This window comes from Rissa tridactyla, chromosome 7 (genome assembly GCF_028500815.1).
Source record: "Rissa tridactyla isolate bRisTri1 chromosome 7, bRisTri1.patW.cur.20221130, whole genome shotgun sequence".
NCBI lineage: Eukaryota > Metazoa > Chordata > Aves > Charadriiformes > Laridae > Rissa > Rissa tridactyla.
Genome location: NC_071472.1, coordinates 56,171,239 through 56,183,997, shown reverse-complemented (window position 1 = coordinate 56,183,997; position 12,759 = coordinate 56,171,239). Strand labels below are relative to the sequence as shown.

The 12,759-nt window shown below is 57.2% G+C and overlaps 1 protein-coding gene across 3 annotated transcripts in view; it reads left to right on the top strand.

Moving 5' to 3' along the window:
- Positions 1-12,759, top strand: part of ATP2A3 (ATPase sarcoplasmic/endoplasmic reticulum Ca2+ transporting 3) — a 52,521-nt gene that overhangs the window by 30,906 nt on the left and 8,856 nt on the right. For all 3 annotated transcript variants that reach the window (XM_054208952.1, XM_054208954.1, XM_054208953.1), the window contains exons 9-16: positions 3,451-3,539; positions 6,083-6,185; positions 6,731-6,862; positions 9,121-9,246; positions 10,450-10,668; positions 11,091-11,426; positions 11,519-11,739; positions 12,486-12,688. In XM_054208952.1, coding sequence (XP_054064927.1) covers positions 3,451-3,539; positions 6,083-6,185; positions 6,731-6,862; positions 9,121-9,246; positions 10,450-10,668; positions 11,091-11,426; positions 11,519-11,739; positions 12,486-12,688 — 1,429 coding nt within the window. The remainder of the gene's footprint in view (positions 1-3,450; positions 3,540-6,082; positions 6,186-6,730; positions 6,863-9,120; positions 9,247-10,449; positions 10,669-11,090; positions 11,427-11,518; positions 11,740-12,485; positions 12,689-12,759) is intronic.

The window sequence follows — 12,759 nt, the reverse complement described above, 5'->3', positions numbered from 1 at the left end:
TCCGGATCCTGCCGGGTGCCCGGGACGCGTGGCTGGGTGCCAGCTGAGCCAGCTCGGCAGGGTGCGCATGGATGCCATGGGGGCAGCACAGGCGAAGTGGTTCCCCCCGAATGCTTGTGGGCATGAAGTGCCCACCAAAGGGCTTTGTGCCGGGTCCTCATCCATCTGAGGTGGCCGAGACTTTGGTGGCCTCGAGTCCGCTGAGGTTAGAGCTCTGCAGCAACGCAGTAAAGCCACAAACCCACTTAGTAAATCAGATTAAAGCTGTGATTTCTGTCGCCCACCTTATGGGCAACTGGGGGTCTCCAAGACCACCACCTCACCCAGCCCACGGCGCGGAGCAACCAGGCACAGCCTTCTCCCAGCCATGAAATAACCTCCTGGGAGCGATGGGAGTCTGGCAGGGGGAGAGGCGGGCGGAGAGGCATTGCAGCGCTGCTCTTGCACATTTAACTCGGCCTCCTAAAAGTTGCAGCACCCTTTTATGCGCCGTAACTTAATTTTCCGCGAGCGCGAAGGTGGAGTTTGAGAGTCAGGGATGGGAGCACGGCCGTGGGGGCTGGAGGCTGCTGCTGCGTGGGGCAGAGCGGGACGGGGCTGGGGGTTTGAGATGCTGGCCCAGGAGAGGGAGGTGGCTGGTGGCATTTGCCTGTCTCCGAGATGGCTGGTGTTTTGGGGAACAAGAGCAGAAAGGGGTTTATTTTCAATACACCTCGTAGCAGAGCCTGGCTGTGCAAGCTCCCGTCCCCGGTGCAGCCGCCCAGGAGCTGTGCGGGCACTATTTGCTTTTTAACCTCCAGGACACTGTGCCTTGACTCAGCAGTTTTGTTTGTCTAAACCGGTCACTGATTGATGGGAGGCCTTGCTGGGGGCTTCCCAGGGGCTGTGGCCCTTGCCGGTGGGTGCCCGGCAGCCGGGGCTGCTTCCAGCGCAGGAGGAAGACGGTGCTGATGCATGGGCGGATTGATGGGTAAATGGCTGATGATTACAGCCTTTTACTATTCCAGACAGCAATCCTATCTTGTCTGCCTTTCGATGAGTAGTTCTGTTAAAGACACTACAGAAAATACAGAAACGTGGAGACGTATCTGAGCTGTGGCGCACAGCTTTGCCACCTCCTCCTATCGCTCCTGTTATTCTTTATCTTATTTTTGTGAGGGGAACCTCACCTGTCGTCTTTACGGGTTAAGACACGGCTATTTCCTCCAGACTGTTGCCACCGCCTGCGGAACCTCTCCCCTTTTCAGGCTGGAAATCCACCGAAACATCACCCCAAAAAAACCTGCAGGCACCTTTGCAGTCCCCCGGCCGCCCCCTCGCTCTGCCGGGCAGGCACGCACGCCGGGGGCCGGCAGGAAATCTGATATAAGCTCGGGTTGCTGTGGGTTACGCGGCACCTTTTTAAATAGGCATGGAAAAATAAAGGGCCTGGAATGATTTTTTTATTTTTTTTTTTCTTTTCCTTTTTTTAATAAGAAAGTTGCTATTGTGAAAGTAGTAATTGTTTGGTAGCCATGAGCGTTTGAAAACAAACAGTCCCGTATCAGGCAAAACCATCGGCAGCTGGGGTGGGTGCTTTCAGATTTTTTTAGTAAATAAGAGGCCAGTCGGCCTTTCTGAGCGCTGGAGTCCATTTTCTGAAGAGACCCGGAGATTTTGGCGCTCTGGAAGGCCGATGGTGTTGGATGGTCCAAAAAAGAGGTGAAGGGTGTTCACCCTTTGCAGGTCCCTTTTGGCGTTGCAGAAGCCTTGGGAAATTTCAGCCACATTTTGCCTCTGTTTCTGGTGTCTGTCACCTTGGGGCAATTCAGTCGCCGAAGGGGACGCGATGCGTTTTGGCTCTCTTTACCAAGGTCCTTCATGCGTTAGTGTTTGTAGGTCCTGCCAGAGGAGCTCAGTGCCTCAGTGGAGGGCTCGGGATGTCCCGAGCCTCTTCTGCCACCCTTCGGCTGGTGATTTTCTTCGAAACCCTTCGGGGATGCTGGGGGGCTTCAAGGGTGGGCTCTGGGAAAGGGATTGAGGGCAATAGCCCAGCAAACAGGGTATCTGCAAATAGCTGTGAAGCCGTGGGGCTGCGGGGAGCTTGCTTTGGGCTCGGAAGTATTTACACAGGAGATTCACGCTTTGAACTTCCTGCTTTGATTTGCCCAAACCTGTAAAATACGTAGGTGAGAAAAGCCGCAGAGGATGCTCAACCTGCCATAAAAGTGCTTCCCCGAGCTTGACCTTTTCCCCTTGGCTTGGCCCTAAGCTTGCGCCTGGGGATACCAGGCTGCATGGGGGGGTCTCGCACCCACCAGCCAACGTGGTGGAGTGTTCGTGTATTATTAACGATCATTAATAATGACAGTAAATTAACCGGAGGAAGCGCAGAGGGGAGAGAAGTGGATGGTACCCAGAACTGTTGCATCTCTGGTGCTGAGTGATGCCTCCGATTTCTCCTGGGGAACATCTCAAATGAGCAGAGGGAAATAAATAGGGAAAATAAATGATTTGAGGCAGGGTGGAGAGGGACAGTTGCACCCATGTTCTGGAGCCATCGAGCAGGTCCGTAGAGCTGAGGGCATCGCTTCCCTGCATCCATCCTCCCTCCTGGCTGCTCCCGGCCAGCGCTCGCGGTCGGGGAAATGCATTCATCAAACCAATTTTATTTCTTTATTTATTATGTTACTTCTTGGCTTCTGCGCGGGTCGTAAACAACAATTAAGCAGAAACGAGCATCGCCAAACCGTCGCCCCGGCTGGGGCTGGGCACTGCCCCTGCTGCTGCTGGAGGTGCCCGAAGGGTGGGCTGTGCCAGGGGGGATTGGGAGAGCTTGGGGAGAAGGGGGATTTTTACTGTATTTTCCTTTTTTTTTTTGGTTTTGTTGCTCTCACTATAGCAGCAAGAGAGAAACTGGAAGGAGGTTGAAAGGCAAAAATCACTAAAAATAGAGTATGTGGGACTTTTATGGCTCCTCGGGGCTTTATTACCGAGCTGCCACACTGCCGGTGCCCGGAGACGAGCTGCGATCCCAGTAGCCCGCAAGGCGAGCTGGTGGCCAAGAGCTGGCTGGGAAAGGGCGGCAGGGGCAGCCCCTTCCCGCAGCTCCTGGCTGGTCGGATCCTGCCCCGTGGAGGCTTCCCAGGGCAGCCGGGGCAGAGGCAGAAACCAGAGCCCGACGGCTCCTCTGCTCCAAGAAAAACACAGCCACCTTCTTAGGAACTGGCTCGGCACCGCTCCTCTCCGGTGGAAAAAAAGAGCTGGAGGAGGCGAACACGAAAAAGGCAGGGGAGAGCTGGAAGGATTCGGGGACGGCCAGGAATGGTGGGCGACCAGGGAGGGGGCTGAGCCCGGTGCTGGTGGGGCCATCGCTGTGGACGGTACCGGCTTGTGGGTCTCCAGGCTGGGCACGTGAGTTGTACCCAAAAATCGCTGCCTAATGCCCTGTCTCCATCCTTCCCCTTGCAGATGTTCATTATGGAGAAGGTGGAGGGCGCCCAGTGCAGCCTGCACGAGTTCAGCATCACCGGCTCCACCTACGCCCCCGAGGGACAGATGTGAGTGTGGGTCCCCTCCACTTTGCAGGTGACATGGGGTGGCCCCGGGGCAGTTGCGGGGGGGGTGGGAGGGTTGAGCTTGTGGCCGAGGCCGGGGGACCCCCAGCTCACCCCCGCCTGGGTTTTCCATGCTGGATCGCAGCCGTGCTGAACCCTGCCCGTGGAGATACACACCGGGCGCTGGGTTCTGGCCGCGTTGGGCTTGCAAGCGTTGGGTGGCTGCCCTTCACTTTCGGTGGGAGCCAGGGCAAGTCGTTTCGTCGTCCCTTGTCACCAGCTCCTGCCCAACACGACGTGGGGGGCTCATGCCCCAGCTCTGCCCGCCGCCCTCCCACTGCTCAGCAGAGGGGCTCAGCTCTGCCTTCGTTAGCAATCCTGATGAAAACGAGCCCGCTGTCGAAGCGGAGAGGACAGCAGATGTGGGAATAGAAATGAATGAGGTTTTCCTCTGTACGTGCTCGTTCTCCAAATTTCTGAAGCTGCACATTTTTGGTATCGGCTGGTGACTGTCACCCCCGCCCTGCGCAGGACGTGTGGCTGGCAGCTTGTGCCGCTGGCGATGTGTGGAGGGGCTTGAAAATGGCTACAAACCCCGTCAGGAGAGTGGTCCCCGAGCCCCACATCCTCAGCAGGGACGGCCGTGATGGCTGCTGTGCCCGGGGCACGGTCCCACTGATGTCTGGACACATTTGGGGGGAAAAAGTGGGCTTTGCTGAGCTGCAGCTGAGGGCAGGGAGTGGAAGCCAGGGGCTTTTCCCTGCTGCGTTATTACACACGTGGGGTTTTCTGCCCTTGTGTTTGTTTCTTCCCCCTCCTTCGAAGGGAGGTGATGTGGGGAAAGTCTGGGAAGGAGGAAGATGAGGAGCTCGGGTGGCGGTTGGGGCACTCTCTGCTCCCCTTCGCTTTGCTGTGTGATCCTGAGCACGTTCTCCACCACGGTCCATTCCGCTCGTCCGTGGAGCGACTATTAATTTATCCCAGCCTCAGACTTAATTTCATGAATATTTATAAAGCCAATTTGATCCTTGGCTAGGAATCTCCATTAAAAAGTGAGCCAGGTCATAAGCTGGTATCAATCAATGCGTTTCAATTAAATGAGGAGGACTGAGGGGCTGAACTCCTGTCTGCTAACCTCCGAAGCTCCATGTCCCCTCTCCGGGAACTGCCTGCAGGGAGGCCCCGTGGTGGGCTGCAACGATTCGTGTTGCTTTTGAGTTCTGCTGCGGCCCTGCGCTTGTGCTGCGCGTGCAGGGGGACGCGAGGGCTCACTTAGGTGTCACGGAGAGAATCCCTCCCCGTTCCCCGGGGCTGGTGGGACTGAAACGCTTGTTTTGCTTTAGCCTGGCCTTGGCGTGGGGGATATTACGTGCTTGATTTTGGGTTTGCTCGCATCCCCGCGCAGCACCCAGCCAGCAGCACATTTGCTGCCGCCTCTCCCAGCACACGGGTCTCGCCGGCTCCGTGCAGGGACAGCCGACGACGGGGACGTATCCCCCCATCCCTTCCCAGTTCTCTCCGGGGGATCGCGTGCTGCAAAAGCCATCCCTGGCATTTCTACCTTCCCAAACATCAAAACCCATCCCAGAGTGCCTGCAGGCTCCCTCCTCCACCCGCTGCCTCCCCCTGCCCACGGACCGGGACGAGCGGCATCCCCTGGGCAGGAGGCAGCCGGCCCCTGCCCGCGCGCAGCCCAGTGCGGCTCCTTGTCCCTCAGCAAACAGATTTTTCAGATTTTCTTGGCCGCTCCCTGTTTTCCGCTCCTGAGCTGTAACAAGGGCTCCAAACTGTTCTTTCCATTGGGAACCAGCAGTGGAATAAACTGATCCTAATAAATGCCTGACAAATTATTTTTCCAGTGAGCAGATGACCGGCTGGGTTTATGCAGCTCTAACCTGCAGTTACCTCTCCTGGAACCGGGATCATTTTTTTATTTCCCCTGAAAATCACCGCTGCCATTTCTGCCACCGGGCGAGGAGCGGTGTCCAGCTCGCCTGGTGTGTTCAGGGCTGCTCCTTTCCAGCGATGTTTGTGCTCCTTTACATAGCAAAGAGCTGCTCTTTAGGAGGCAAAGGCCACAGTTTGCTGCTTGCTTGGAAACAGCCACAGTCCCAAAACCAGTCTGCTGCTGTTAAATGCTCCCTTGGGTGCCCTCCGGCTCTCCGGAGCGCAAAGCAGCATCACAGGGAGGAGAAGGGACTTGCTGCAGCTCCTCTGGATCCCCAGCAGCTGGAAAAGCCCAGGGGAGCGGACATTAACTTGGATTTCTTTGCCTCTTTTCTCCTCCATCATCTTCATAATCGGCTTTTTGACAGCCCCTGCTTTCAGGTCCAACGCTCTTTCGAGCTCCTCTGCAGCCCCCTTTATTCTGGGGCACTTCCAGAGTTTATTTGCCTCCCGCGATATTTGATTTGCAACTAGTCCTGCCCATTTGGTAAAGCACAAAATGCGAACCTGAGAGTTCACTGCCAAGCCCGGGGCTTTTTCTCCCTCCCTATAATTTGAAGCCGGTGTAAGGCTTTGGGGGGGTTGTTTTCTCCCCGCAGCCTGAAGGACGAGCAGCCGGTGCAGTGCGGGCAGTACGACGGGCTGGTGGAGCTGGCCACCATCTGCGCCCTCTGCAACGACTCCTCGCTGGACTACAACGAGGTGCGGGGGCCACCGGGGACGGGGTTTGGGGGGACACCGACAGTGCTCTTCCCTTTGCTGCGGGGCCCTTTGCAGCGGAGGTTTGTCCCTTGGGATCCCCTGCCCTGGCTTCAGCCCATCCCGGGGTGACGCTCTGGGAGCCCTGGGATGGTGCGGTGGGTGACAGCATCCTTGGTCGGAGCAGCGGGGAGAGGACTGAAAGGGTGGGTGTCAGGAGGATGGGGCCAGGCTCTTCTCAGTGGTGTCTGGGAACAGGACAAGGAGTAACGGGCACAAAGTTGACCATGGGAAATTCCATCTCAACGTGAGGAGGAACTTCTTTACCCTGAGGGTGGCAGAGCCCTGGCACAGGCTGCCCAGAGAGGTGGGGGAGTCTCCGTCTCCGGAGACATTCCAAACCCGCCTGGACGCGTTCCTGTGCCACCTGCTCTGGGTGACCCTGCTCTGGCAGGGGGCTGGACTGGGTCATCTCCAGAGGCCCCTTCCAACCCTATGATTCTATGATGTGCCCTAAAGCTTAAGCTCTATTTTTTCCTGCCCTCTAGTCCAAAAAAGTCTACGAGAAGGTGGGGGAAGCCACCGAAACAGCCCTGACGTGCCTGGTGGAGAAGATGAACGTCTTCAACACTGACACCAGCAAACTCTCCAAGGTGGAGCGAGCCAACGCCTGCAATTCGGTGAGTGGGGGATGCCCTGTGAGCTCCGGTGCCAGGGAACGGGAGGGAGAAGAGGGCTTTGGGACGACTGTTGTTTGAGCAATAACCACTTGCAATGACCTAAGGATACAATTTCTTGGCTGAGGTGTTTTTGGAGCAGACAGTGCAGTGTTCCCGGGGGGGCTGATGCTGGGGCTGTGAGTCCACACGGACCTTCGGAGCGGGTGATCCCCGAGGCTCAAACTCAGCCCAGTCCCTGCTCAGCTGGGAGAGACCCTCTTGGTGACGGCCAGAGCTCCACCTGCAGATGAGGAGGTTTGGAGTTTTGTAGCTCCGCAGCAAATGTTTAGGTGCCCGGTTTGTGCTGAGCGGCCGTCCTCCATGGCGTGAACCAAACTCCTTTCCCCAGGACCGTGCTTGCCTGAAGGAGGCTTGATCTATGCCGGATGTGAAAATACCCCATACCGGTTATTCCCCTACTCCAGCTCTCCAGTGTCTCCCTGTCCTCTGGGTGAAAATACACTTTATTTCATGTCTGGATTTGTTCATATTGTGCTGTTAGATCTTACGCTATCTTTGCTTGATCAAAGGAAGGGCCCTGTGTTCTGGCATTTCTTCCCCAGATAGGTCCGAGCAGGTTGTAATAAGTCCCCTGACTCCTTACTGATAAGGGGGATGGAATTGCCCAGCTGTCCATCAGTCCGGCATCTGCTTCCTTACGTGTGCCCGTCGCTGCCCGGCCACTCAGAGGCCAGGCTGGGTTCGGTCACCGGTGCTGCTCTCCTTACTCTCGTGTTGGGCAGGGACAAAAAAAACCTTCCTTGGAGTTTCCTGGCGGCGTTTCTTCACTACTTGTTAATCTTTGTTGCGAGCGGCTCTGTGCTTTGAAGTCTCCGGTGGGATTTCGGGGTTCCACAGTGGCCGGCTGCTCCCAGGCGTCCTTGCCACTGCGCTGAGCGGTGCCCAGAGGGGATGGCGCTGCTTTTGTGGGCACAAAACTTCCCGCCTACGTGTAGTCACTGCACTCGTACCCTGTGCTGGGTTTGGCCTTTGAGAGTTATTTGGTGTTTGCTTGGTCCATCCGGAGACAGTGCCTGCGTTTTGCGTGGGCAAATCCTCTTTGCACGTCTCTCCACCTCCCCAGCCCCTGCTCACAGCTTCGCTGCAGGAGGAACACCCTTTTAACTTTGAACTTGCAAGGTTTTACCCCAAAAGGAGTTTTCTTTTCCTTTGCCCCGTTCGCTGACTTATTTAGATTTAAGTTGCTGTAGAAGTCCCGTGCAAAAAGCCACTCGTGTCCCCATTGCAAGCAACACCCTTCTGGCAACAAAAAAGTAATGATTGTATAAGCAGTTGAGCCACGCAGAGCAAGGTTGGCACGAACATCCCCGTTGCCCTCTCCGGATAACACTTTGGATCGGCCCCGGATGTCCTGCTCATTCAATGGTTTTTCTGGGACAAGACGTGTCCTCCCGGGAGCCAGGCTCAGCTGCCGCGATGCCGACGTGGGTGCCAAAGAGGGGGATTGCTCCAAGGACGGGCTGCTGTCTTGCTGGGCGTTTGGCTCCTGACATTATTAATTAGTAGCAGTAGCAGAGCCTGGTTTGCGGGGGGGTTTGGGGGTGTTGGGGTGCAGGAGCCTGTGGTCCCTGCGATGGGGCAGCCCCTGCTCTGTCCTCGCCCTGCAAACCTGCAGGTACCACTTGAGTGACTGTTACTGCCTAGCTGGCAGTCCTCGGGGTAATTAGCATGCCCTGAAATGAGCCTAATTAGAGTCTCAGCTGTGGAGATGTTAAATTTGATGGGAGCCAATCCAGCCCCAGGAGATGCTGGAGCTCCCACTCCCACCGGCCCCCGTGGGTGCAGGATCAGGGCAGACCCCTGGACTGTAACAAGTGGGATGCAATTCCCCGTCCTGCAGCGCAGCTGGAGCCCAAGGCGGGGGAAAGTCTCCCCCACCTCCGTGGCAAACGGAGCTTTATCTTAAGCTGCAGGAACTGTTTGCCATCCCCTGTGGGGTCAATAAAATAAAGGGCTGGCGCAGGCTGGCACGTGCTGTGGGCTGGGCAGCAATGCTGTAGTTGGGGGGGTTAAAATTCTCCCCAAAAAATTGGGTAGGGAAAGTTCCTTTGGCTTTTTTGGACTATGACGTCCCTCCTGGCTCCTGTTGTTGCCTTTCTCCTCCCATCACTGGTGCTGTGCCGGCTCGGCAGGGCTGTTAGCCAAGGCGGAGGGCACCGGCTGCTGTGTCCCGGCTCAGCCCCGCGCTGTCCCCGCAGGTGATCAAGCAGCTGATGAGGAAGGAGTGCACCCTGGAGTTCTCCCGCGACCGCAAGTCCATGTCGGTGTACTGCACGCCCACCAGCCCCGGCCACAACTCCGCCGGCAGCAAGATGTTCGTCAAGGTAGGGGAGAAGGCCCTGGGCACCCTGTGGGATCCTCCTTCCCCATGCGCACCCCAGCAGGGTTTGGCCCTTACCGCAGCGGGCAGTGGTGCTTTGTCAGTTTGTCCCCTCCCGTGGCTGTCTGGGCGTCCAGGAGCCAGCAGGTAGGCTGGTGTGGTGGGCGAGGAGGGGACTCTTTGCAGTATTATATAGGAATATATATATATATTAAATATAATATTTATTATTATTATTATTTTTATCATCATCATCATTATTATCATTATCATCATTATCATTATTATAATATATACTTTGCAGTATATATATAGGAAAAGAAAGGAGGTAAGATGATTTAGAGGGAGGAAAAGGCGCTGCGAGTGCTCGCGCTGGGGCCCGGGGAGAGCTGCCCCTGTGCAAAACTTGCCTTTATTAAAGGCTTGGACCATCCAGACACCAGCAATGCCCAAAGGGCGATGTCCAGCTTTCCACTATAACCAGAAATAAAATAATGCTTTAAAGGGCATTTTCTTCCCAAGAGAAGAGATGCATCAGGAATTTCCCCCAGCTGACTCTGAGAAGATTTGTATATTGTTGCTCCCACTGGGAGATCTTCTGGGTGGGTGAACTCTGTCCTCCGGGTCAGGTCGGGACCCTCTGGAGCCGCCGCATCTGTGGCCTGCTGGTCCTGGGCGAGCGGTAGAAGGACTGCAAGCTTTATGTTAAAAAGCAATGTCAGGGGTCCTTTGTAAGGTCAGAAGGGAGGGGGTGAGGTGCTGTGGTGCTAAGGGACACGTTTTCCTGAATCACAAAAGCATCGCAAGCATCCGCTGAGCATTCCGCAGGCAGCGCATTTTTTTTCAGCAGAGATTTACAGCCCGAAGCCCCTCCGGGTCCGAGAGGGGGTTTGTGGTGCGGGGGTATCTTTGGGCAGGCGCGTGGGTTTTGCGGGCGTCAGACGGGTCCCCCGCAGCGCAGATCCTGCTGTCTGGTGACCTGACGCGGGTTCATCCTTGCCACGGTCCCCGTGCGCTCGGTCGGAGGCTGCCATCTAGCGCGCTGAGCTGCTGCGCCAGGATGGGTGTGATGGAGCTCTGGGGACATCGCCTTCTCCTCTGCCCAAAACGCGGTGCCTTCCCTCCCGCCGGCACTTCCTTCGGTGCTGGCAAGAGATGCTCATCCTCCAGACTGATTCTAGCCCCTAAGTCCTCTGCTCCTCCCCAGGGCGCCCCAGAAAGCGTGATCGAGCGCTGCACCCACGTCCGGGTGGGCACTGCCAAGGTCCTGCTGACGGCCCCGGTGCGGGAGAAGATCCTGGGCAGGATCCGGGACTGGGGCATGGGCATCGACACGCTGCGCTGCCTGGCCTTGGCCACCCAGGACGCGCCCGTCCGCAGGGAGACCATGCAGCTGCACGACTCCGCCGCCTTCGTCCACTACGAGGTACGGCACCAGGGGCTTTCTCCAGAAGCTGTTTTCCTTATTCCCAAAGCCTTTCCAGCTGCCCCAGCAGTATTTTCTCTCTGGTTTCTCTGTGAGCAGCAGGCAGTGCAATGGCTGGGCTCCTCCTCTGCAAACCCTGGTGCAGAGATGTGCGTACCAAGGCCAACAGCCCCGTCCCACTGGACACCTGTCCCCATGGGGTGACCGCTGAGAGGGGCCTGGGGACTACCAAGAGGGGCAGGGAGGAGGGGAGTGAAGCAAAAAGGTGTGAGGATAGGGCGCATCCATGGGGCTGTTGGTTGGACACCTCCTGAAATTTTCCTCCCAGGGGAAATCTCCATGCCCGGGGTGGTTTCCCAGCAGGGAGGGAAGTGTCTGCGTCCCTGCGGTAAATGTGAGTCCGTGGCTGTCTCCCTCCGCAGAACAACCTGACCTTCGTGGGCTGCGTGGGGATGCTGGACCCTCCCCGCAAGGAGGTCACCTCTTCCATCGAGATGTGCCGCAAGGCCGGCATCCGCGTCATCATGATCACCGGCGACAACAAGGGCACGGCGGTGGCCATCTGCCGCAGGATCGGCATCTTCTCAGAGAGCGAGGACGTGGCCGGCAAAGCCTACACGGGCCGGGAGTTCGATGAGCTGCCCCCTGAGGCGCAGCGGCAGGCATGCCGCGATGCCCGATGCTTCGCCCGCGTGGAGCCGGCCCACAAGTCCCGCATCGTCGAGTACCTCCAGTCCTTCCACGAGATCACCGCCATGGTGAGTCCCCCGGGGATGCCCCACCACCCCCTGCTCCCCTCCTCTCCACCCGGCCCAATCCCTTGCACCTCGTTAATCACAACTTCATGCAGACAGGCGATGGTGTCAACGATGCCCCGGCCCTGAAGAAAGCCGAGATTGGCATTGCCATGGGGTCGGGCACGGCCGTCGCCAAGTCGGCCGCCGAGATGGTGCTCTCCGACGACAACTTCTCCACCATCGTGTCGGCCGTCGAGGAGGGCAGGGCCATTTACAACAACATGAAGCAGTTCATCCGCTATCTTATCTCCTCCAACGTCGGGGAGGTTGTTTGGTGAGAGCCCCCCACACTGGGCACCGCGTTGTGGGGAGCAGCGGTGGGAATACGTCCCCTGGGGCAGGTGACCTGCAGTCCTGTCCCTGTCCCCTGCCCTTGGCAGCGTGCAGTGCCCAAAATCGTCACCCTGGGTACCAAACGGAGCAGCCTTGCCTCACCTCGTTCCCCTGGGCCAGAGGGGTTTTTCTTTTGTAGCTTTATAATCATGTCACCCCTCAGGAGCTGTTTTGTTAATTCATTGCCTGCTTAAGCCCATGCCATCATCTAAGACGGGTTCAGATATTTGTGCCCAGGCTGTTGTCACCGGGTCACACTGATGCACTTTGCACCAGGTCCCGAGCAGCTCTCCCTGTCCCTGCCCATCCTTCCCAGTAAATCAGTGCCGTCCTCAGCAGCATGGGCGCAGCCTTGGGATCACTTGGGCATCCTTTGCCCTTGCGTTTCAGCAGGGGTGTTTGTGCTGGGAATGGGAACCCACGTGGCCATGGGGACATCAATGGTTGGGTTTCGACTGCAAAATTTTAATAGTAACAGGAACAAATTTTAGCTGCAAAATTCAGTCCTGGACTTCAGGTTCCTGGCTTAGGGGCTGCGGGTTCATCTGCAGGACTTTGGGTGAATATTCAGTTTTGGGGTATTTGGATCCAGGGTACCTGCTTGCTCTCCCCTTGCATGACACGGGCACTTTCTCTGGCTGCATGGAGCTCATCTAATTCAACATCTGTGGTTTCTTTCCCCCACAGCATCTTCCTGACGGCCATCCTGGGCTTGCCCGAGGCCCTCATCCCCGTGCAGTTGCTGTGGGTGAACCTGGTGACGGATGGGCTGCCAGCCACTGCGCTGGGCTTCAACCCCCCAGACCTGGACATCATGGAGAAGCTGCCCCGCAACCCCAAGGAGCCCCTCATCAGCGGCTGGCTCTTCTTCCGCTACCTGGCCATAGGAGGTGAGCCCCCGTGGGCACCAGCAGGCAGAGGACGGGCATGGGGTGCCATGGGGAAGGGGACCATTGCTGGG